General features: G+C 41.7%; 1 protein-coding gene across 14 annotated transcripts in view; it reads right to left on the bottom strand.

Moving 5' to 3' along the window:
* Nucleotides 1–23,696, bottom strand: part of PALS1 (protein associated with LIN7 1, MAGUK p55 family member) — a 101,817-nt gene that overhangs the window by 36,624 nt on the left and 41,497 nt on the right. For 13 of the 14 annotated variants that reach the window (XM_061611053.1, XM_061611048.1, XM_061611049.1 and 10 more), the window contains 4 exons: nt 14,669–14,746; nt 13,878–14,024; nt 11,243–11,404; nt 9,098–9,175 (listed from right to left, as the gene is read on the bottom strand). In XM_061611053.1, coding sequence (XP_061467037.1) covers nt 9,098–9,175; nt 11,243–11,404; nt 13,878–14,024; nt 14,669–14,746 — 465 coding nt within the window. The remainder of the gene's footprint in view (nt 1–9,097; nt 9,176–11,242; nt 11,405–13,877; nt 14,025–14,668; nt 14,747–23,696) is intronic. The other variant, XM_061611056.1, reaches the window with a different exon arrangement.

Raw genomic sequence — 23,696 nt, 5'->3', positions numbered from 1 at the left:
GATGGAGCGACTCCCTTACGAGGAAAGGTTGCAGCATTTGGGGCTTTTTAGTTTAGAGAAAAGGCGAGTCAGAGGAGACATGATAGAAGTGTATAAAATTATGCATGGCATTGAGAAAGTGGATAGAGAAAAGTTCTTCTCCCTCTCTCATAATACTAGAACTCGTGGACATTCAAAGAAGCTGAATGTTGGAAGATTCAGGACAGACAAAAGGAAGTACTTCTTTACTCAGCGCATAGTTAAACTATGGAATTTGCTCCCACAAGATGCAGTAATGGCCACCAGCTTGGATGGCTTTAAAAGAAGATTAGACCAATTCATGGAGGACAGGGCTATCAATGGCTACTAGCCATGATGGCTGTGCTGTGCCACCCTAGTCAGAGGCAGCATGCTTCTGAAAACCAGTTGCCAGAAGCCTCAGGAGGGGAGAGTGTTCTTGCACTCGGGTCCTGCTTGCGGGCTTCCCCCAGGCACCTGGTTGGCCACTGTGAGAACAGGATGCTGGACTAGATGGGCCACTGGCCTGATCCAGCAGGCTCTTCTTATGTTCTTATGTTCTTATGTAGTTGGGCTACCAGACGAAGATGGTAAAATGCATTCCGTGCCACCGAGGCCACTTGGGCCTCGAGAGACAAGGAAGAATCGAAAAGAACCCCCAAACTATGTACCTGTTCTTTCAGGGGGAGTGTAACCCCATCCAGAACAGGGTGAACATCCACCATCTGAGCAGGGAAGGCGTTCACCAGCAGTGTCTCGGTCTTGTCTGGATTGAGTCTCAGTTTATTAGCTCTCATCCAGTCCATTATCGCGGTCAGGCAACGGTTCAGCACATCAACAGACTCACCTGAAGAAGATGAAAAGGAGAAATAGAGCTGCGTGTCATCAGCATATTGATGGCAACGCACTCCAAAACTCCTGATGACCGCACCCAGCGGCTGCATGTAGATGTTGAAAAGCATGGGGGACAAGACAGACCCCTGAGGGACTCCACAATGGAGAGTCCATGGTGTTGAGTGATGTTCCCCAAGCACTACCTTCTGGTGACGGTCCGCGAAGTAGGAGCGGAACCACTGCCAAGCAGTGCCCCCGACACCCAACTCCGCGAGTCTCCCCAGAAGGATACCATGGTCGATGGTATCAAACGCCGCTGAGAGATCAAGGAGAATCAACAGAGTCACACTCCCCCTGTCCCTCTCCCGACAAAGGTCATCATACAGGGCGACCAAGGCTGTTTCGGTGCCAAAACCGGGCCTAAAACCGGATTGAAACGGATCTAGATAATCGGTTTCATCCAAGAGCGCCTGGAGCTGGCCGGCAACCACCCGTTCCAAAACCTTGCCCAAAAAAGGGACATTCGCCACCGGTCTATAGTTGTTCAAGTTATCTGGGTCCAAGGAGGGTTTCTTTAAAAGAGGTCTCACTACTGCCTCCTTGAGGCTACCAGGGACTACTCCCTCCCTCAAGGAGGCATTAACCACTTCCTTGGCCCAACCGGTGGTCCCAGCCCTGCAAGCTTTCACTAGCCAAGATGGGCAAGGATCCAGAACAGACGTGGTTGCCCGAACCATTCCAAGCACCTTGTCCACTTCCTCGAGCTGCACCAACTGAAACTCATCCAATAATGAAGGACAAGGCCGTGCTCCGGATACTTCAATGGATTCATCTGTCGCAACATCGGAGTCAAGATCCCTGCGGATACATGCGATCTTATCTTGAAAGTGTCCAGCAATTTCGTTGCAGCGGGCTTCCGATGTTTCCGTAGTATCGTGGGGGCCAGAGTGTAAGAGCCCACGCACGACTTTAAAAAGCTCCGCTGGGCGGCATAGGGATGATCTAATAGAGGCAGCAAAATAAAGCTTCTTTGCTGTCCTTACCGCTTTTGTATACAACTTATTGGTGGCACTTACCAAGGCATGATTGTATCCACTGGGAGTTTTCCTCCATCTGCACTCCAGCCTCCTCCTCTCATGTTTCATCGTTCTCAGCTCCGGGGTATACCACGGAGCTGTATGAGCTCTACAGCGGAGGGGGCGCGCGGGAGCAATCGTGTCAATAGCCCGGGTCATTTCCGTATTCCACAGTGCGACCAGGGCCTCAACAGGAGCACCAGTCCTATCAGCCGGAAAATCTCCCAGAGCCCTCTGAAAACCTGCGGGATCCATCCGGCTCCGGGAGGTGTCCAGTGCAACATCTGCTGCAACTTCTTGGGAACGGTTTCAGTTGATGTGACCTGAAGACGTAGACAAGGTGCTTGCGATGATGCGGCCAGTAACGTGTCCTCTCGACCTTTGCCCTCCTTGGCTTATTAAAGCTTGCCGAGGGGGTTTGACCAAGTGGATCTAGGGTGTGGTCAAAGTATTATTATGGGAGGGAGTGGTTCCAGCCACCCTAAAAGAGGTGGTGATCCGACCACTCCTGAAAAAGCCAACCCTGGACCCATTGGTTTGTGACAACTACCGACCGGTTGCAAATACCCACTTTTTAGAGAAGGTGATTGAGAGGGTTGTGGTGCAGCAATTGCAAGTACTCTTGGTTGAAACAGATTATCTTGACCCATCCCAGTCTGGGTTCAGGCCTGGTTATGGGACTGAATTGGCCTTGGTCGCCCTGATGGATGACCTTTATTGGGAGAAGGACAGGGGGAGTGCGACCCTGTTATTCTTACTTGATCTCTCAGCAGCTTTTGATACCATTGACCATGGTATCCTTCTGGGCCAATTTGGTGAGATGGGTATTGGAGGTACTGTTTTACAGTGGTTCCGATCCTATCTCCAAGGTCACTCAGAGAACAGCATTGGGTGATTATCTTTTGGCCCCCTGGCAATTGTGCTGTGGGTTGCCGCAGGGTACCATCTTGTCCCCTATGCTGTTTAACATCTATATGAAGCTCTTAGGAGCAGTCATCGGGAGCTTTGGGGTGAGGTGTCAGCAGTATGCTAACGATACCCAGCTCTATTTCTCCATAACATCTGAATCGGGAGAGGCCGTGCAAGCCCTGGACCACTGCCTGGACTTAGTGGTGGGCTGGATGAGGGCCAACAAACTGAGTCTGAATCCTAGCAAGATGCAGGAGCTGTGGGTTGGTGGTTCCCGAGTTCGGATAATTGGTCAGTTGCCTGCTTTGGATGGGGTCGTACTCCCTCTGAAAGAACAGGTTAGTAGTCTGGGGATGCTCCTGGATCCATCTTTGTTGCTAGAGGCCCAGGTGACCTCAGTGGCTAGGAGTGCCTTTTACCAGCTTCAGCTGGTAAGACAGGAGCAGCCGTTTCTGGACCGGGATAGCCTGACCACTGTGGTCCATGCACTGTTAGCCTCCAGGCTGGATCACTGTAATGCGCTCTATGTAGGGCTGCCCTTGAGGTTGGTCTGGAAGTTGCAGCTGGTGCAAAATGTGGGCACCATGTCACCCCAACATGTATTGCCAACATGTCACCCCACTGCTGAAAAAATTGCACTGGCTGCCCATTTGCTACTCGGCCAAATTCAAGGTTCTAGTTTTGGTGTACAAAGTCCTATACAGCTTGGGACCCCTTATATACCCGTCTTACCCCTTATATACCCAGTTGATCACTGCGCTCTGCAGGTGAGGGCCTCCTGCAGATACCATCTTATCAGGAGATCTGTTCTGCACAACATAGGAAATGGACCTTTAGTGTGGTGGCACCTACCCTGTGGAATTTGGCGCCTATTGAAGACTTTCCTCTTTCAACAAGCCTTTTAAGTTGAGACCTATCCCAATCTGCGTCTGTGTTGGAATTGCTTTTTAATATGATTTTTAAAACCTTTTCCCCCCCTAAACAATGCTTTTTTAACCCTTTTTATTTAAGATGTTTTTAAAGCTTTTATAAAAAAGTTTTTAAAGTTGTTTTGTTTTAATGTACTTTAAGGTCTGTTTTTATGATGTTTTAAAGTGTTTTTATTTATTTATTTATTTATTTTGTTTCATTTTTAAACCGCCCATAGCGAGTAGCTCTCTGGGCGGTGAACAAAACAGGTGCTTTTGTTTGCCGCCCTGGGCTCCTACTGGGAAGAAGTGGGATATAAATCAAATAATAAATAAATAATAGATAAATAAGTTTTAAAGAGTGACAAATCCTCATGAGAATACTGAGAAAAATCCTATAAGAACTGGCAGCTAAAAAATTTAATCAGTGGAGGTGACCACATGAATACTATGATTCTTGTCTCTCCTCCGCTGCACTAGAGCTGTTTTGCAGATGCTGCATTAAGGCATTCTATTAGTAGTTTTCATATTGACTGCAAAATAAGAAAATTATTGTCATACTAGGGGTGCCACTCCCACTTGCTTTGCTCACTCACCCACCCTGCCATCTAATCCCTTTCCCCAAACTATCTCCTCTCCTTAGAACTCGCCAAAAGCCTTTTATGATTCTCTCCCTACTACCTTCTCTCTCCTCCCTTTACAGATTGTTGAGCCTCTGTGTCCCTACTCCTTTCACAGATTGCCGAGCGTTCCCCCCTCCCTTTAAAAATTGCCAAGCCTCCATTTCACCCCCATTAGATCTTTTCCCAAGAAAATAAGGAAAGCAGAGGAGGGAGGCTTTGGCAAGTCACACAGGAACACTCAGGACACAACAGGGCAGCTCTTCAGCAACCGTCCTGCTCTCCCACCACCCACCACTTCTCTCCTCTTTGCTCTCTACCACTGAAGCTGAAACGGCGTTGTTGGTGAGGTGGGCAGCGGTGGAGGCAGCAGAGCAGGACAGTTGCTGAGGAGCTGCCGTAGCTTGTTGTGACTATTCTCTTAGGGTTCACGTGGCCTGTACATCAATGTTTTCCTCCAGTGATGAAGGTGGAACTAACTACAGGACAGGCTATTATATGATACCAAAATAGCCTCAATAACATGTCTGTTAAGGTTGCGGCCATTAACAGCTGTAATTTCCTGACGTTTTGGAGCTTGAGCGAACATGAAAAGCCCTTTACATAACATGTTCAACCAGAACGTTTTTGTTAATTGAATGTATGTTAATTCTGCATTTAATTTTAGAGCAATCTATTTAGTTGAAGAGTTTGCCTCTGCCCACCTGCAAAACAGTATAAGCCATTATGCAATGTATGTGAACCCAAGAGCTGGGCATGTCTGTTCTCCTGCTTAACTATCCCAAGCTACCTGTCCTTTTCTTTAAAGACCATAGAGGTAGCACCGGTTTCTCTATCTGAACTGTTTTGTCAGAGAAAGTGTAGCATCACAAAGCTGCAGCACATGCATACTCTTTTCTGAATTAAAAGGGAGGTGGTTGGGAAAAGAGTGCCCCAAATGCTTCTCTGCATTTATTATTAGAAGGTTTTTTAAAAACAAAATCAACCAGTAACACAGAGATAGCAGAAAGATAGAAAACTACTGTTTGACAGACTTTCTTGTAGTGAATGCCAATTTTAAATAAAATTGATAGTTTAATTACAAAAACATTGATGTTTGTCTCCCCTCCCTAACTTGTATTTCTTAATGAGAAGTCATTCTGTTTACATGAGGTAGGGTGAAAAATGCACCTCTGGGCCCAATGACATGCAGAAAAGAGGAAACTGTATCTCAAAGATGGGGATGGGGTCTTTATTTGTACAATATGCCCAAAGCATCTTGGCCAAAAAACGCTTTTATCAAGAATTATGTAAACAGACAATGACATAAAAGTTGTTAAACAGATATTGAACCACACATGAAAAAGTTAAAAGCTAGAATATAATATTATAGAATGGGAATTCTATACAAGTCAAATGTCCAATGAGAAACCTATTATGAATTAGAAACAGCCATAACACGTAAAAAACAAAACCTTACTCACTTTCTCATTTCTTAAACTGATTTCCAAAGCTTCCATTGTACAAAAACAAAAAACTATTAGGCAAAATCTCGTGAGATGCCCACCTCAAACTATACAATTAAACATGTTTTGTCAAGCCCAGGTGTTTGCACTTCATATAAAGATGAGAGAAGAAAAAGGGAATGTCTCTATATTCCCAGCCTGGTGGTACTTTCAGGGAATGTATGTAAACCAGTATCTTTCTATACAGTGGAAGTTGAGATTATAAAACTAAATGTATCTTTCATCCATTTACTGTATCATTTATGTTAAGAAGGGAAAAATCTAGCTTCTCATTTGGGCCCTTAGATGCCACTCTTTTTAACTTCAAAATCCATTGTATTTCTTTTCTAAGTGATTTTTTTCCGTTGTACTTGACGGACTTATTCCACTGCCCATGTTCATCAAGCACAAGAGAACATTTTACTCAGAAAAGAAATACAATTCTTATGTCATTATCTTTTTAGATAAATCCTTGATCTCTTGGTTGGACTCTCTTCGTGATCTGGAGTCTTGTGATGCTGTTCTTAGTTTGTTTCTTACTTATCGGGCTGTTCATTTAATGTGTTGGCTGGGAGTTGTGCATCAGCCTCTTTTCCCCTCTCAGATGGGGTACCACAGGGCTCAGTTTTAAGACTCTTGTTGTTTTGCCTTTTGTAATATCCTTGGGCAACCTTATTCAGTCTCATGCCCTTCAGTATCATTTGTATGCTGATGACACAGTTATATTTTTCATCCTCAGAACTCTCTTCTGATGTCCAACATTGTATTATGGCATGTCTTTTGGACAATTCAGCCTGGATGCTTTATTGGTGCCTGAAACTTAATATGGCGAAGACAGAATTGCTCGTCTTTCCTCCTATGCCCTCTTCGCAATACACATTTTCCATCACTATTAACAGTGCTCCTCTCAATCTTGTGGAGGAAGCATGTAGCCTTGGTTTTAGTTTTGACTCTTCTCTTTATTTTGTTCCCCACTTTAAGGCTGTAGCAAAGTCCTATAGTTTTTCCTCTACAATATTATAAGAACCAGACCTTCTTTGTCTGTCTCCTCTGCAAAGTTGTTAGTTCATGCTTTAGTTATTTCTCACCTTGACTACTGCAATTTTCTTTTGACTGGTCTTCCACAAACTCATATCAGTCCCTTGGTTTCTATTCAACACTCCTCTGCGAAGGTCATTTATTTGGCCCATAATCTTGACCATGTTCCTCCACTTCTGAAGTCCCTTCACTGGCTCCCTATTTATTTCAGGATTCAGTAGAAGCTTCTTGTTTTAACTTTTAAAACTTTACGAGATCTGGCTCCTCCTTATCTCTCAAGCTCTTGTTTCTCAAGAGCTCCACTCGGGATCTCTGCTCCTTATATTCTGTGCTTCTTACTTACCCAAGGTCATTTGCTCTTTAGCTTGACCTCGTCCATTTTTTCTTTCTGCTTTGTATTCCTGGAATTGTCTCCTGGAGCACTTGTGGACTGGTCCCTCAATTTCAGTTTTTAATTCTTATTTTAAAATCTTCCTTTATTCCAAAGCTTTTGGAATTTCAGCTTAGCTTTTTTATTTTTTATAATTTGGATACCTAGAGTATGTGTATTTGAAGTCCTTGCTTTGTCCTCTAGTTGTTTCTCTTCCCTTCCTTTATTGTCCTCATTTTATTTTATTTAGATTGTTCACCTTTTGGGCCAGGGGCTTGTTTCTATTGTTTTATTTTATGTACAGTGCCACATGCATCTGATGGCACCATTCAAATAAATGATGATGATGATAATAATAATAATGGGCATTTTGGCTGAAACGCACTAGTTATTTGTATAAATAAAGAATTCATCCTTCTTTCTGGAAACTTTGAGATAGTTTTCTCTTTTTTGAACATCATTTTTGGATGCTTCATGTTTTTGGTGTGTTTACTCTGAGCTCAGTAGAAGGGTACTTATTCTTCTTTGATGAGTAACTGTAAAAGGAATATTCTGGTGGCACGGAAGAAAGTGAGAAAGGAGCAGGAAAATGACTCTCAACTGAAAGCATATTTCAGAACAAGGCAATACTTATCAGTGAGCATATACATCTGACACTTCAGAAATAAACACTTAATGGCAAGTATCTGCACAGAAGAGCTTAAGGGATAAGATTAGTACAAGAAAAAGCAATTCCTGCTCAATATCCAGTACGACAGCCTTATTTCTCCATTATCCATTAAGACATAAGCAAACACTGAAGACTTTTCTAAACTGAAAGGATCTCTATCTAAAGTCTGTGCAGTTCTGCGGTGAAAATGAAGAGTCTTTATATCCAATGAATGTACAAGTTAATGTGAAATGAGATGAACAATTAATGGATTGTATTCAAAAACTATGCGAGTAGAAGATGACTTGCACAACAAGGCTTCCTTCCCCTCCTACTGGCCCCTGTGCCCCCCAAAGTCCTCTCTTAGAGTTAGGGGACCTCAGGGAAGGCCTGGAATGTAGTACAGGGAGAGCTGAACATTTAATGGAAGCAGCTTGCATGAACAGCACATGATTAGCTAGAGACTTCTGCTCTGCTTAGCAGCTAAATGAATGAATGAATGAAACTTTATTTTTACCCCGCCCTTTTTCCAAACTGGAACTCAGGGCGGCTTACAAATAAAACTACATGTAGTTAAAAACATAGAAAAACATACAATTAAAATACAATTAAACAATACACAACCTTAAAACCTTAACAGGCACTTAAAATCTAAAAACAATTTAAAATAATACAAATAATAATATAAAACAATAAAACAAGCCTTGTAAAGCCCAATCCTAAAAAAGCTCAAAAGCCTTTTACTCTATCATCCAATCCTTATCTACTCTTTCTCCTGCCTCTTACACAGGAGATCCAAGCCATCTTCTCTACTCCTCCTGGACACTCATGGGTCTTTAAGAGTCCCAGGGACTGTTTTTATTTCATTTCTTTCTCCCCCTCAAATAAAACGCCTACTGTAGAAAAGGTACAGCTTCGAAATATCAAGGATAAAAATAGTTTTACCAGTTCCTTCCCCAGGTAACAAATGGATTGCCTGTGTTATGTATTCAAACCAGAGTCCAAAAAGTGATATTTTGGGGCAACTCCTTACAACTGCTGAAATGAAAGATTTCAAAATCTCTTCTCAAAGTATGGGTAAATTAAATATAGTCTATTCTTCAATAAAGGAGACATATACAGTTTTGATAGCAACAAAAAGAGAATATAAACATCAACTGAACACCTGAAATTTACTCAGTTATATACTCTGAATTTGCCATAGTCACATACCACTGTCTCCTTGATAGGTGGAGGCTTGCTCTGCTGACTGGGAATCAGCACAAATGTCAGAGTGCCATGCATGTCCGCCTATGAGGAAAAGCACACTAGTAACTAACAACTTAAAAACACCCTTGAAGTTAGACATTCACTCATGGTGAGCAACAGTGGCTTGGGTGGAAGGGAAGGGAGGAATTTCAAGTTATTGTTCTTGCCAGTGTTTCTTCTCCCTGAACTCTAATCAGTTTCCCTGTCTCCTTTTGGACATGGTATGACATATTTATGCAATATACTTCTTCCTTCATTTCAGAAATTAGCTTGATCCACCACAAAAGGCATAAGGAGGTGGTGAATGGCAGCACATGCTTCAGACAACTGTTGAGAGACAGAATGCTTGCTTAAATGGATCTCTGGTCTGATCCAGGAAGGCAATTCTTGCGTTTTATGTCTCAATCCCACCTCTTATTGTTAATAGGCAGGGCTGGCCCACACATTGCGCTCATAAGTAGCATGCCAAGCTAGCGAAGCGTTAAACAAGGCAGATGGAGCTCCTAGTGCTGCACACTTAGAATTTGCTAAGGGACTGGGAATGACACTCAGAGCCAGGATGATGCAGGAGAAAGTGGAAGGAGAGTCACTGCCTTGTAGCTAAAACCAATCCATAGGAATAGAATATCATGAAGTTTATTGGGACAAGAGGTACATATAACATTATGTTTAGAAATAGAAGAAAAGCAAAAGGATAGCCCAATCCTAGGGCAAGTCTGTATCACAGGGTCTCAGTTGCAGTTCATTTCATTGTTTAGTTCCAATTTATTTTCTTGTTACTGTTTGTATATATGAATTAAAAACAAGCAGAATTCAACGGAGGAACAAAATCAGAAGTAATGTGCAAGCAGGTGCTCCAGCTTCCAACTTGAAAACAATTGGCTGTAACGGAAAGTTGGGAATTTAAGGTTAAATTATAAAAAAATCTATATAAATACATGTTTTAACAGTTGCTACATCTAGGTCCCACTTCCTTGTTAATATATGTGGAGAGCCCAGTTAATATATGTGGAGTTATCTAGCTTTCAGCTGGAACTAGCTAGTCAATCACACTCACTGAAGTCCATGCTATTCCTTTGCTAGGAAAATACCTTTTGATTTGTCTCAAATATTACTTCTTGGAATGGGTCTTCTATAGCTTGTAAGGGAGAATGTTACTGCCTATTAATTAACTAGGTCACTTTTACAAGACTGTAAGTCTTAGACACACTATATTTGTTTAACTGACTGCAATATTATGTTCTCTGTGTTCTTGTTAATAAATTACTTTTTTTAGTTAAAGTAATCTAATATATTCTGATCTATGTAGATTCTGGATTCTATTATCTGTCAGCTTACATTGTTGCCTTGGGCTTCTCTCTGAAGCTACTGAACAGATACTGTATATTTTAAGCTTTAAGATCTGGAGGAATAGTGACTAAGTACCTCAGTCAAATCTCTCCCCCCCACAAGAACATTTAGAGCCCTACTATTCTATTACTTCAGTAAGCAGTGACAACTATTGATTCACTGGGATATTTTAGGGTCAGTGATAAAATCAGGCAACTGAAAACCCATTTATATTGGCTTGCTTACACAGTGACCCTCTGGGGTGCCAGGTTATAAGAATAGGAGTTGGACTTGGGACACTTCTTAATATGTCCTAGTACAGACTTGGGGCACTTCCTAATATGTTCTGGGACATACAGGGGAAAAGCAGCTGGTGGCGAACAATCCAAAATCTAGACATAAAATTCTAACACGCACACAAGCCTTCAGGTAACATAATCTTAAATGCTTATCCATAACCACTAAACCTGCTTGCATAAAATGTTTCACTCCTAGATTGGACTGGTAGACCTCCATGAAAGAAGAATTTCAGAAGTGATGAACAGGTATTAACAACCGTCCAAGCTGTTGTCATTTGTGCTTCATATGCTGAGGGCAATTTTGAGATGCTGCCCTCCTCTGACCAATATAAGACAACAGAAGCTGTCTATGCAGTGGTCAAACTTTTTAAGCATAACTTGACAAAACATGAATGCCTAAACTGAAATTTAACACATTTAAATGGACAAGTGGGGTTATAGTAAGTAGCAGCATATTATGAAAGTAAAAGACTCAACGTACCAGTAAATCAAAAACCTCATTAACATCTTTTCCACGAATTTCAATTCCATTAATTTCTAGAACTTCATCACCTTCATGCAACAGCCCACTCTTCTCTGCAGCACCTCCCTTCACTATTCGACTAATGATGACTGAATCCATTTCATTGCGTACCGTAGCACCCTGAATAATTTAAAGTGACAATTTAAAAGTATCAGAAATATTCTATAACAGTGGTGTAGTGGCTAGTCTAGATTTGGGAAGACTTGGGTTCAAATCCTCCATCAGGTGTCTTGGGTCAGTCTGTACCTCTCAGCCTAACCTACCTCACAAGGCAGTTGTGAGAATAAAGGGAGTGTATGCTGAATGCCACTCTGAACTGAGGATGGGCAGGGTAGAAATATAACACATATAACAAATAACTAATATTTCTGAAAATACACATTTTCTACAGTTTCTAAGCAATATTTCAGTTCTATAATTAGCACATTAGAGAAAGGTCTAAGAGAAATAGAAAGGTCTAAGAGAAAGAAAAAACAACATAGAATGAGTTCTAGTTAAGTTTAAGGCAAGGAAGAAGAGTGTGTAGTTCATCAATACATGTTTCCCAATTTTAGCTGGGCTTCTGAAAAAATTTCTTCTGCAAGGATTTTAATTACTGATTTACACTGTTTTTATGCTGTTCTTATACTGGTATTTGTGAGTTTTATGGAGAATGCTTTTAATTGTTTTATTATTGTTATTGCAGATTTGTTACCCCTGATGACACTCTTAAAAAAAGGGATATAAATACCACAAAATACCTATCTTCTTACTAATGAATGTGTTACATTAGTACCATGTTTTGTGACTCAATGGGTCAGAAGGTGTCCTTTGCTTTTGCCACTGTATAGCCATAGTCTAGGACAGTTACCCAGAGAGTTGGAGGGGTGCAAGGAAAGGATTACTTCATCTCCACGGAGTGGCAATTTTATGATTCCTTCTGATCCACAGAACCACAAACATTGGTTAGTGTTTTTTAAGGTATAAACATCTCACCTTAAGGTGTGGGAATGAAATAGCTATGTGGGCAGTATTGCCCCTTCTCCTTTCCCCACCTCTCATGCTCACCCCCACTTCGCTCAGTGTTTTGAAGTGGTTGCTTCTCAGGCATTTTAGCAGTAGGCATGTGTGTTCATACGCAAGCGAGATCTGTGGTTTGGGGTGGTATTTGTGTAAATCAATAAACATCTGGCAACCCAATGTATGTGGCAGCTGTGGCATCGTCTCCTTAGCCAGTGTGTCTGGAAGGGTAAATCTGCAGCCACTGCTGTTCAAACCTGCTCCTGGATGTATTAGGTAATTTCTAAAAAAGAAATGATTAGTGGTGCTATTCCATAATAGTACAACTACAAAAATAGTAAAATAAAAATAGTGACACACACAAGACAGCTTTGAGTTATGCCCTGTACATAGTGAAGGGAGATTGGCAGCTTAAGGGGAATCTGCCTAGAAACATGAACTCCTTTCCCCCAAACCAAGAAGACAAGAAAAGGGAAGGCTTCCTCCCCTTTTCCTGGCTGCTCTCTTTCCTATGCCCCAGTCTTCTCAGCTCAGCTAATGAATACTTTGACTGACTACATACGGATATCTTGCAACTGCATCTGTATTTTTTTAAATTAGAGGTAACAGCAGTTGTTACTGGGCATCCCCCCATAAGGGGAGGAGAGGGTTATCTCTTCTCTCCCCATCTGCTTTCAAAATGTAGATTTCTCTTCTGTATGGATAGAAATTCTGGGGAAAATTCTTCCCATTGTTTTTTCCTAGGAAAATGGAGTGAGGGGAGGGCTTTCTGAGAACAGCCTCCCCATACCTGTATTTCATTAAGAAAAAGATGCAGATTCTGCCCACAAGGCCACCAGGACCAGCCAAATCCTGTGATTCTCCTTATTCACAGGTCAAGATTGTTCTCCAATCTGATTATGTATCTGTAAGTATGGAAGGTGCTTTTAATTCAATGTGAGTGCTGCTGCTTTCAAGGGGAGCACTAAGCAACCCCTGAAAATAAGTGCAATCATTTTTAAAAAGCAATAGCACAGCTGAATTCCCCCTAATTAAAGATCTAATTGAAGTGTGGAGGCTGAGGATATCTAGTTTCGGGAAGCAATTTATTAGTTGAGAGCCAGTGTTGGACCTGTTTGAGATGAAGGGAAAGGACACAAAATGGCTCTGCAATCAGGAATGCAGGGCAAGTGACAAATAAAAGAGGAGCATCCCCAAAACCTCATTCATCATCCCCAGGGCAACTCCTCTCGCTGCTCCCAAATGCACATTTTCACATTCATACTTGCAATGATATTTTGATGCTATGCTGCTCTTTCTTTCCTTATAAGATTTTCTGAGGTAAGAAAAATGATGGTTGCACACTAGGAAAATATGGGAGGATTACAAAAGGTTCACAGTGTTATCTGGGCCTGAAGGAGACATGTCAATTGCACATTAAAAGCCTCATCTGGGATTACTCCACGGAAAGGTATTGGCACTTCTCTCCTCTCTTATATCAGAGTGAATGTGTCAGCATTTTTCAAAGACAAGAATGTGTCCCCAAAATCTGACCAAGTAATGAAAAAACATGGCATTCATATTTTTCTTGGATCTTTTGCTTCAGTATACTCACCAATGGAATATCTCTAGCCTTTTCAATGCGAACTATTTTAACTGTCTCTCCTCCATACAGACCAACATTTTCATAAATCTTTTCATCTGTCACTGGCTCTGGTTGCATTTCCTGCTCAGCAACTTTATCATGAGCCAACAGCAGTGCCTAGTGTAAAACAAACAGTGCCATTTATAGAAATTCATATTCACACATTGGAGGTAATTTGTTTTAAGTGGGATGGTTTAAAAATTCCAAGCAGATAAAAAGATGCAACTTGTAGGCTATGGTCCAAGACAGTCATATCTTACAAGTCTTCTCCTACTTCAGCACGGATGGGTTGCCACATAAATGAGGACTATAACCAAGAATCACGATTCAATGAACAAAGGACTGTGCTTTTATAAATACAAGCTGTGAGCATTAACACAACAGAAAATAGCCATTGCTAATTTGCTATCATTTTCATTTTTAATTGCAGTTGTCCTATGAAGGCACAGCACATGAGGTAGCTGCATATTCCTGATGAGACGTTTGACTCATACCTGTATCATACATATTTCAAAATAGCAACATATACATATAGTACAGTATATTGCCAGAATTTTGAAGTCTATTTTAGGTATTTCCAGTCAAAGAGATAAGCTGGTGTTTAGTGCGTCTCTGCCCAGTATGCAACTATTATTTCTCTGAATCATGACCATGGAGTTTAGGCTGGAATTTAAAAAAAAAAATCTTTTAAATTATTTACTATATATAGACGTTAAGAAAGAAATGGGAATGTTTTATACTTCAAAATAGTTTGTTCATACCTGAATATGTGGGGAATTCAATAAAGAATTAAGTTCCAACCCATCTTTCTGATGGCTTGGCTTCAAAACACTCTGTACCTGAAAGACAGGTAAACACCCAAAATTAGATGACACCTAGTATCCTACCCGATACACCCCCCATATGTTTGACTGTAAGGATGTCGTTCTAGAACTAGAAAGGACACAACTACCTGTTACATTAGCAAACACTGGTTCCCAAACCATTTTCTTAGGTTACATGCACACATATTTACACATTTTTAAGGGGAAAAAAGAGGCTGAGGGTGGTTAACGCTATCTTTCACCCACAACTATTTCTCCCCAAATGTGTTCAGTCTGCAAATAAGCTGATGGGGGAACTGTCTAGAATACCACTTGTAGAGCAAAAAGTAGTGGCAGGAAATGGCTAAGCATCTCCTCCTACCATTTCTCCCCTGAAAATCCCTTAACCCACGGATATAATTAAAAAAATATGGTATTCCAACCTTGTCTTTTCTGATTAAGTTTGTAATTCCACCCTAAACTCCCTCTTAAAGGGCAATTCGTGCAACTAACAATGCAATCAAATACCAGTGCGGTGTAGTGGCTAAGGTGTTGGACTAAAACCTGGGAGACCAGGGTTCGAATCCCTACACAGCCATGAAGTTCACTGGGTGACCTTGGGCCAGTCACGGCCTCTCAGCCTCAGAGGAACGCAATGGTAACCCCCTCTGAATACAGCTTAACATGAAAACCCTATTCATAGGGTCGCCATAAGTTGGGATCGTCTTGAAGGCAGTCCATTTTTCAAGAAGTAAGTCCCACTGAGTTCAGTGGCGCTTACTCCTAGTAAGTGGGTATACGATTGCTGCCTAAGTAAAAGACTGACTAAATGGTATAGGACTACAGTTTAAGGCAGTGAGTCTTATTAGTCAGTCTGTTTTTTTATTGGCCAATACTGATTTTTCTATATAGCAATTCATACTAACACATGAAAAACTGCATTTATAGAGTAGTAAAGGAATAACTATGCAAATTTATATTTTGATAAAGATGCATGAGATAGAATGTTAATATCCATATTTCACTGAAAACCTATTCATGTGGAGGCTATCAAAACAGGTAAAATAATTTCCAAGGGAAGGAAATCTATGCATATCACAGACCATACTTCCCATTTCTGTACTTCAAAGTAAATGATGTTTCCCTCAAAACTAGTGTAGCACTTGCTTTTATCCACTATCAATAACTTGTTAATAGCAAAAAAGAATAATGAAGGGGACTGCAGGTGCGGAAAGCTTTTTTGCTTGGTTTTTCTAATCTGAATTTAAGGCAATCAGTAGAGCAGTAAAGGTGACTTGACTGGATCACCAACAGCATCTAATCTAGTCAGTTCTATTCTTAAATCTTTAAAAGAAATGCGACAGTTTTTCATTATATACTTATAAGGTTTCCAAAATATAATTAAAATTAATTTATAATAAAGTAATATACATGGTCCATATCAGGCATGGGGAACTTCTGGCCCTCCAGATGTTACTGGAATTCCCATCATCCCTGACTATTGGCATTGCTGGTTGGGGCTGATGGGAGTTGGAGTCCAACAACAATCTTTGAACTATATTAACCAACAGATGTATGGTTTACTTTTCTAATAACTATTAAAAGATCATCAATTTGCAATCAATTGGTTACATTGTTGATTAACTTATTTATAACATTTATATATAATAACACATCAATAACACTACAATGAAGTATTCATGTATTTTGTTTTCTATAATGGGTACATTTTTTGATCTCCAATATTTAGAAAGAAGATCCTTGCTGCACAGGTCATATAATGCAATTTACTAACTCTTAATTGTATCCAGTGCAGCACTAATACAAGGATGCTCCTGCAGGGAGAATGAATCCCCTACCACATAATGCAGCTCCCCGAGCCCCCCATAACCCTCTTCGGAGAATCAGGGACTCTTAGGAAATGCTTCTGATGTGGAAGAATCAGGGAAAATAAGGAGGTGGCAGCTTGTGTGAATAGATTTTCCCTATGTTGTTTTTCCATAATAAACATTCTCTCAGCTGACCAAAATATTAAAGTCAGGATCATAAATAATTGCTGCAACACATTTACCAGGACTTAACTTATTTGTGTCCCAGTCAGTCTGCAAATCACTTGACAATGAACTGATGCTGACTTAAAACTGAAAGGTTCTGCAGTGTGTCCACAGTAAAACTTATAAGTTATCCAAACAAAAATTATTCTTCAGCTTGAGTACTTATTTTATCTGCACTGTTTATCCATACTGATATTTATTTTATTTTATTTATTAAAGTATTTATAAACCACCCTTTTCATAAAGCACATCAAGGCAGCTTACAACATACAAAGATATAAGAAAATGTAAAAACCAATAAAACTTCATTAAAAGCAATAATGAAAGCATCAATAAATACTGCATTGGTTAGGGAGAAATTCATGTGACAAACGCATGTCTAAAAAGTTACATTTTCAAGAGAAGCCAGTAAGAAAGAGAGAAGATTCCTGCCAGACCTCTACTTGTAAGGAGTTCCACAGGGCAGGGCCTGCCACACTAAAGGCTTGGTCCTTGATGAAGGCCATCTGAATCTCAGGGGGTGGGAAACCACCAAAAGTGCCCCATCAGAACATCTCAGTGATAGAGATGGAACATGAGGAGTCAGGTAGTGCTTAAGGTACTTTGGGCCCAAGTTGTTTAGAGCTTTGTAAATTAAAACAAGCACCTTGAACCTGGTCCAGTAGCAAACTGGCAACCAGTGTAGTTGTTTCAGCAGTGCAGTAACATGTTGCCAATAATCTCCTGTAAGCAGTCTCGCTGCTGCATTTTGCACTAGTTGCAGCTTCTGCACCAGATACAAGGGCAGTTACAGACCAGATACAAGGGCAGCTCCACATAAAGCACATTACAGTAATCAAGACTTGAGGTTACTAATGCATAGACCACTGTGGTCAGGCTGTCCTGATCCAGGAATGGCCACAGTTGGCAAAGCTATCAAAACAGGCAGAAAGCACTCCTGGCCACAGAGCTTACCTGAGCCTCTAGTGACAGAGATGGATCAAGAAGTATTCCCAGACTGCATACCTGCTCATTCAGAGAGTGCAACCCCATCCAGGACAGGAAGCTGACCTATCTCCTGGACACAGGAACAGTATTTCCAAAATTCAAGCTCAGTTTATTCACCCTCAACAAGTCCACCATTGCATCCAGGCATCAGTTCAGGCTTGCACAGCCTCTCATTCAGATGTAAGGGAGAAAAAGAGCTGGGTATCATCAGCACACCGATGGAACCTTGCTCCAAAATTCCTGATGACTGATCCCAACGGCTTCATATAGATGTTGAATAGTACTGGGGACAAGAGTGCGCTGTGGCACCCCATCGTATAAACACCAGGGGGGCAAGGAGCACTCTCCCAATACTACTCTCTGGACACAACCCTGCAGGTATGAAAGGAGCCACTGCAATATAGGGCCACCAATGCCCATCTCGCAGAGCCAGTCCAGAAGGATACCATAGTTAATGGTATCGAAGGCTGCTGAGAAATTGAGCAGAAGGAGCAGGGTTGCACTCCCTCTGTCCTTCTTTCTTTAAAGGTCATCCATCAGGGTGACCAAGGCTGATTTGATCCCAAATCTAGTCCTGAACCCAGACTGGAATGGATCCAGAGAATCAGTCTCAGCCAGGAATGTTGCACCACACCCCTCTCAATCACCTGTCCCAGGAAGGGAGTATTTGCGAACAGGCAATTGTTATTTTAATCCATTGGGTTCCAGAGGGCTGTTCTTTTCAGCAGTGGCAGCGTTATTGCCTCCTTTTAATGCAGCAGGCACCACCCCCTCATGCAAAGGGGCATTTACGACTCCTTGGACCCATCTGGTCAGTCCTTCTCAGCTCGATTTCAATAGCCACAATAGGCAGGGGTTGAGAGGTCATGTAGTTGGATACATCCCTGCAAGCACCCTGTCTACATCTTCAGGTCTCATAAACTGAAATGGATCCCACAAAGTTGGAGAAGTCAAAGCACTGGACACCTCAGCTGGACCTCTAGCCATAATAGTAGCATTTAAGTTGCTGTGGAGTAGAGCAACCATCCTCATAATGATCGGTCACAGCAGGCTTCTGTTGCCTCCAGAGACCCATCCCTACTAGCAGGTGAGACCAGAGTCCAGACAATCCAGAGGAGTTCTGCTGGACGATTACTTGAGACTGCAATAGAGGCTGCAAAGTAAGACTTCTTCACTGCCTTACTGCCTTATTATGCTCTCTAACCAGTGCTCAGTCAGCCTAGGAGCAAGTTCTATGCCACTGGCACTTTAGCTTGTTTCATTGCATGCAGCTCCCTAGAGTACCAGAGGGCACCACAGGCTCCACAGAGCCAGAGAGAGTGCTCAGAAGTGATTGTGTTGATAGCCCCTCCACATCTCATCATCCCACAAGGAGATGAGAGCCTCGGCAGGATCTACCCACTGCTCTATCCACTGGAAAGTCCCCCAGAGTATTCAGGAATCCATCAGGATCCATAAGTCTCTGGGGGCAGACCATCTAAACTGGTCCCCCACTCTTGCGGAGAGGGATATTTGTTGTGAGTCCAAACCTCATTAGGAAGTGGTCTGATCATGAGAATGGAGTCACAGAGACCCCCATTTCCAGACCCCCTCTCCCCACTTGGGGCAAAGACAAAATCAAGGGTATGTCCTGCTCTATGTGCTGCGCCAATGACAACCTGAGATGGTCCCATGGTTGCCATGGAAGCCATGAAATCCTGAGCTGCTCCAGCAAGCCTCAGCATGAATGTTGAAGTCAACATTCATCTGGGATTTCTTCAACACCATGCTCAAGACTACCTTGGCTAGCTCACTCAGGGAGGCTATTGAGCAGCTGTATGGGTGGTACACCAAGAGCATCCCTAGTCTGTCTCTAAGGCCCATTGTCAAATGCAGGCCCTCAAGTCCTGCTCCAAGGCAGAGCATTTTTCTGGTGATGGAGGATGAACTCTGGTAAACCATGGCAATCCCACCTCTCCAACCCTCTAGCATGGTTTGGTGCTACACCGAGACCCAGTAGGGCAGAGCTAGGTAAGATGTGGTCCACAGGTCTCCCCCACCCAAGTCTTGGTGATGCAAGCCAGCTGCAATTAAATGGTGAATGACCATGGTCTTATTAGACGCCAATCCTTGCATTTAGCAACATCACCACTAAGCTACTGGGCACAGTGCAACAGCACCCAGCACTACCATGGGACTGTGGGGAGTCGATATATGCACAGGACACAAGCATATGTTATGTCTCCCCCCTCCCCATCCTCGGCCATGCCTACCTCTCACTTCGATCACCGAGATACATGATATCAACTTACCCCCATCCCCCCCAACACATGCTGTAAGCAGCTAACCACCAATCAAAGCAACACTCAGAGCATCCAACACTCACAATACAGCACCCATCCAATCAATCAGTATACAACAAGAAGATACACAAGCAACAGGGAAGGAGGGAGAGAAAGAAAGAACATGCAGCCTCAGGCAGCCTACCCTATTGATCGCCACTGTAAGACACAGTGCCTTGCAAAAGTAATCAGACCTCTGACCAATGCTCCCATATTACTGAATTACAAATGGTACATTGTAATTTCGTTCTGTAGGATATTTTATTTTGAAACACTGAAACTCAAAATCAATTATTGTAAGGTGACATTGGTTTTATGTTGGGAAATGTTTGTAAGAAACATAAAAAACTGAGACATGTTGCTTGCATAAGTATTTAACACCTGTGCTGTGGAAGCTCCCAGGTCACATAGATGAAACAAATTGCCCTATTAAGGATACAATTACCTTACCATTGGCCTCCACCTGTGAACCATTAAAGTTGCTGTCATATTGTCAGGATAAAAACCTCACTGTTGAAGGATCATTGGTCAGGGAAGTGAGAGATAATGTAACACAAATGGATAGATTAGAAAAAGGGTACAAAATAATATCCAAGTGTTTTGGATATCCCAATGAGCACAGTTGGATCAATAATCAGGAAGTGAAAGCTGCATCACACCACCCAGGCACTGCCAAGAAAAGGTGTCCCTCAAAACTCAGCGCTCGAACAAGAAGGCGATTTGTGAGAGAAGCCAGAGAGGCCAACAATCACTTTGAAGGAGCTACAGAGTTCAGTGGCTGGGAGTGGAGTAATGGTGCACCAGTCAACCATATCAAGAGTCCTGCATAACACTGGCCTGTATGGGAGCGTAGCAAGAAAGAAGCCATTACTCAAAAAGTACCATCTGAAAGCACATCTGGAGTTTGCCAGAAAGCATGACAGTGCCCCAGCTGTGATGTGGGAAAAGGTTTTGTGGTCAGATAACACCAAGATAGAGCTTTTTGGCCAAAATTCAAAGCACTATGTGTGGTGAAAACCTAACACTGCTCATGCCTCAAGACACACTATTCCTACAGTGAAGTATGGTGGTGGCAGCACCATGCCGTGGGGATGCTTCTCATCAGCAGGGACTGGGCATCTTGTTAACAATGAAGGAAGAATGGATGGAGCAAAATACAGGGAAATACTGCAAGAGAACCTGCTTCAGTCCACTAAAAAACTGAAGCTTGGAATTCATTTTTCAGCAGGACAATGATCCTAAGCACGAGGCCAAAACAACACTGGAGTGGCTCAAGAACAAAAAGATGAATTTCCTACAGTGGCCCAATCAAAGTCCTGATCTCAAACATACTGAGAATCTGTGACACTCTTTGAAAATTGCGGTCCACATGTGACGTCCAACCAACCTAAACGACCTGGAGCGAATCTGCCAAGAATGGGCCAAAATCCCTCTGACACTGTGTGAAAAGCTGGTATTTACCTACCCCAAAAAACTTAAAGCTGTTATTGCAGTGAAAGGTGGCTCTACCAAATATTAATGTGTGGGGGTTGAATGCTTATGCAAGCAACATGTTTCAGTTTTTTATGTTTCTTACAAACGTTTCCCAATATAAAATCAATGTCACCTTACAATAATTGCTTCAGTGTTTCAAAATAGAATACCATACAGAACTAAATTACAATGTACCATTTGTAATTCACTAATATGAGAGCATTGGTCAGAGGTCTGATTACTTTTGCAAGGCACTGTATGTGTGCGGTAATAAAGTTTGACATTTGTGTAGCTAAACTTCTGAATCCATTCTGCATTGCAAACACTTTTACCCTAGTTCTTTTTACTCACTATGAATTGGTTAAAGTGTTTTTACCACTTGTTTATCAGACTTCCTTCCAATCTTAATGGTAGTGATCGGAACTGAAAATCTGAGCTAGTACTGTCATTTTTATTATGATGTGGCCATAAAATCAGCGTTAATTTTTATCTGTTTTCTATCGACTGTACCCTTCTATATAGTTTTAAATAATTATTTTCATAGGGTACTGAATGCTAATCGTACTCAAGAGTAGATCCACCAACATTAATAGACATAACTAATATAGGTTCACTAATTTCATTGGTCTACTCTAAGTAGGACTTAGTTGAATGCAACCCATACTTTCATTTTTTGAGAAATAAAGTCCTAAATAATGTAATGGTTTTTTACTTGGTATCCTGGCTCTTCCAATATATTGCATTCCTTTCTTCAATTGTATTCCAATAGGAAAATACCCTGGAATGTGGCCGAGAGGGGAATCATATATTGTTCAATGATAATTGTTCCTGAAACAGTGAGATGTGGTTGTGAGGACATGAGCATTTTTCTTTTGTTTTAGAAAGGTCACATAAATGTTTGTGTGCTAAGAAAATGGTATAGGACACTGGGAGAGGAGTGGGGAGAGTGTTATTTGTCTCCTGTGATGCCACAAGAACTGTCCAATATAGATGTCTGCAATAGGGGTAAATACATACCCTGCTGTACTGCTGGATGTGTTACTAGAAACTAGTTACAGTTTTTTCCAGGTAGTGGTCAAAGCATTACAAAAGCCTGTAAAAGCAGTTTGATAGAGACTGAGGTATTTTCATTGGGGGACGTTTGGCACTACAATTTTAATTCCTAGACCCTGAACACTTAGTTGGTTCACAGTCTGACATTCAGATCCATAAGAAGCCTTGCTTACAAAAACAGTCTGAGTTAATATAGCAGTTGAGTTGTATAATCCCGTTACATGTACTGATTCACACTGCTTTTTACTTTCATTGGCAACCATTATTGGAAGCCTTTTTATCTGGAAACTTTGATGTATCCACCTTTGTTCTCCCTTGGTTTAATATGCACCACTGAATAAGATTTTATATGTCAAGTATGGAGATACTGGAAATTTCAGTCATTGCATATTAAAGCCAGGAAGACCGTCTTGGCAGAACAAATTAGTTTGAGATGTGTCTCTATAATACTTATTGGGTGGAGAGAGAATCTGTGCTGAAATTGAGCAGCATGCTACAAATGTTGGGGAGGCTCTCAGAGGTGTTTGGCATAATGCAGGGGAGAGTCTTCTTGTTGTACCATCTCAGCTTTGGAATGCCCTCCCCCCCAAACTGGAAATATTACTGGTACTGATGCTGTTGAACTTTGGGCACCAGTTAAAAACCTGGCTCTTCGCTTAGGCCTTTTTTAGCATTTAATGCCAGACTGTTTGCTGTATCCTTTTTCAACTGTAATTTATGGCTTCCATTGTTAGGTTGCTGTCTTTATGCTGATGTATTATATTTTTAACTTTTAACTTGCTTTGAAATTGCTAACAATGAAACATGGGACAAAAATATTTTTAACAAATTTGGTAAGGAGGGCAGCCATGGAGGAAAAAGTACATGTCTCATACCAAAGGTCTCAGTCATGAATCTTGACAACACAGAGACTGTGTGACTGAGTGGTTCTCAGATCCAGGAATTAGGTGCATTGCCTATTCTTGATGGGGTTGTACTCTTCCTGGAAGAGCAGGTATGTAGTTTTGGGGTGCTCCTGGAAACATCATAGTCACTGGAGGCCCAGGTAGGTGTAGTGACTAAGAGCACCTCTTACCAGCTCCAGCTGGTATGCCAATT

Source organism: Rhineura floridana, chromosome 2 (genome assembly GCF_030035675.1).
Source record: "Rhineura floridana isolate rRhiFlo1 chromosome 2, rRhiFlo1.hap2, whole genome shotgun sequence".
Classification (NCBI taxonomy): Eukaryota; Metazoa; Chordata; class Lepidosauria; order Squamata; family Rhineuridae; genus Rhineura; species Rhineura floridana.
Note: the sequence above shows the minus strand (reverse complement) of the source record. Positions and strands in the feature narration are given on the sequence as shown.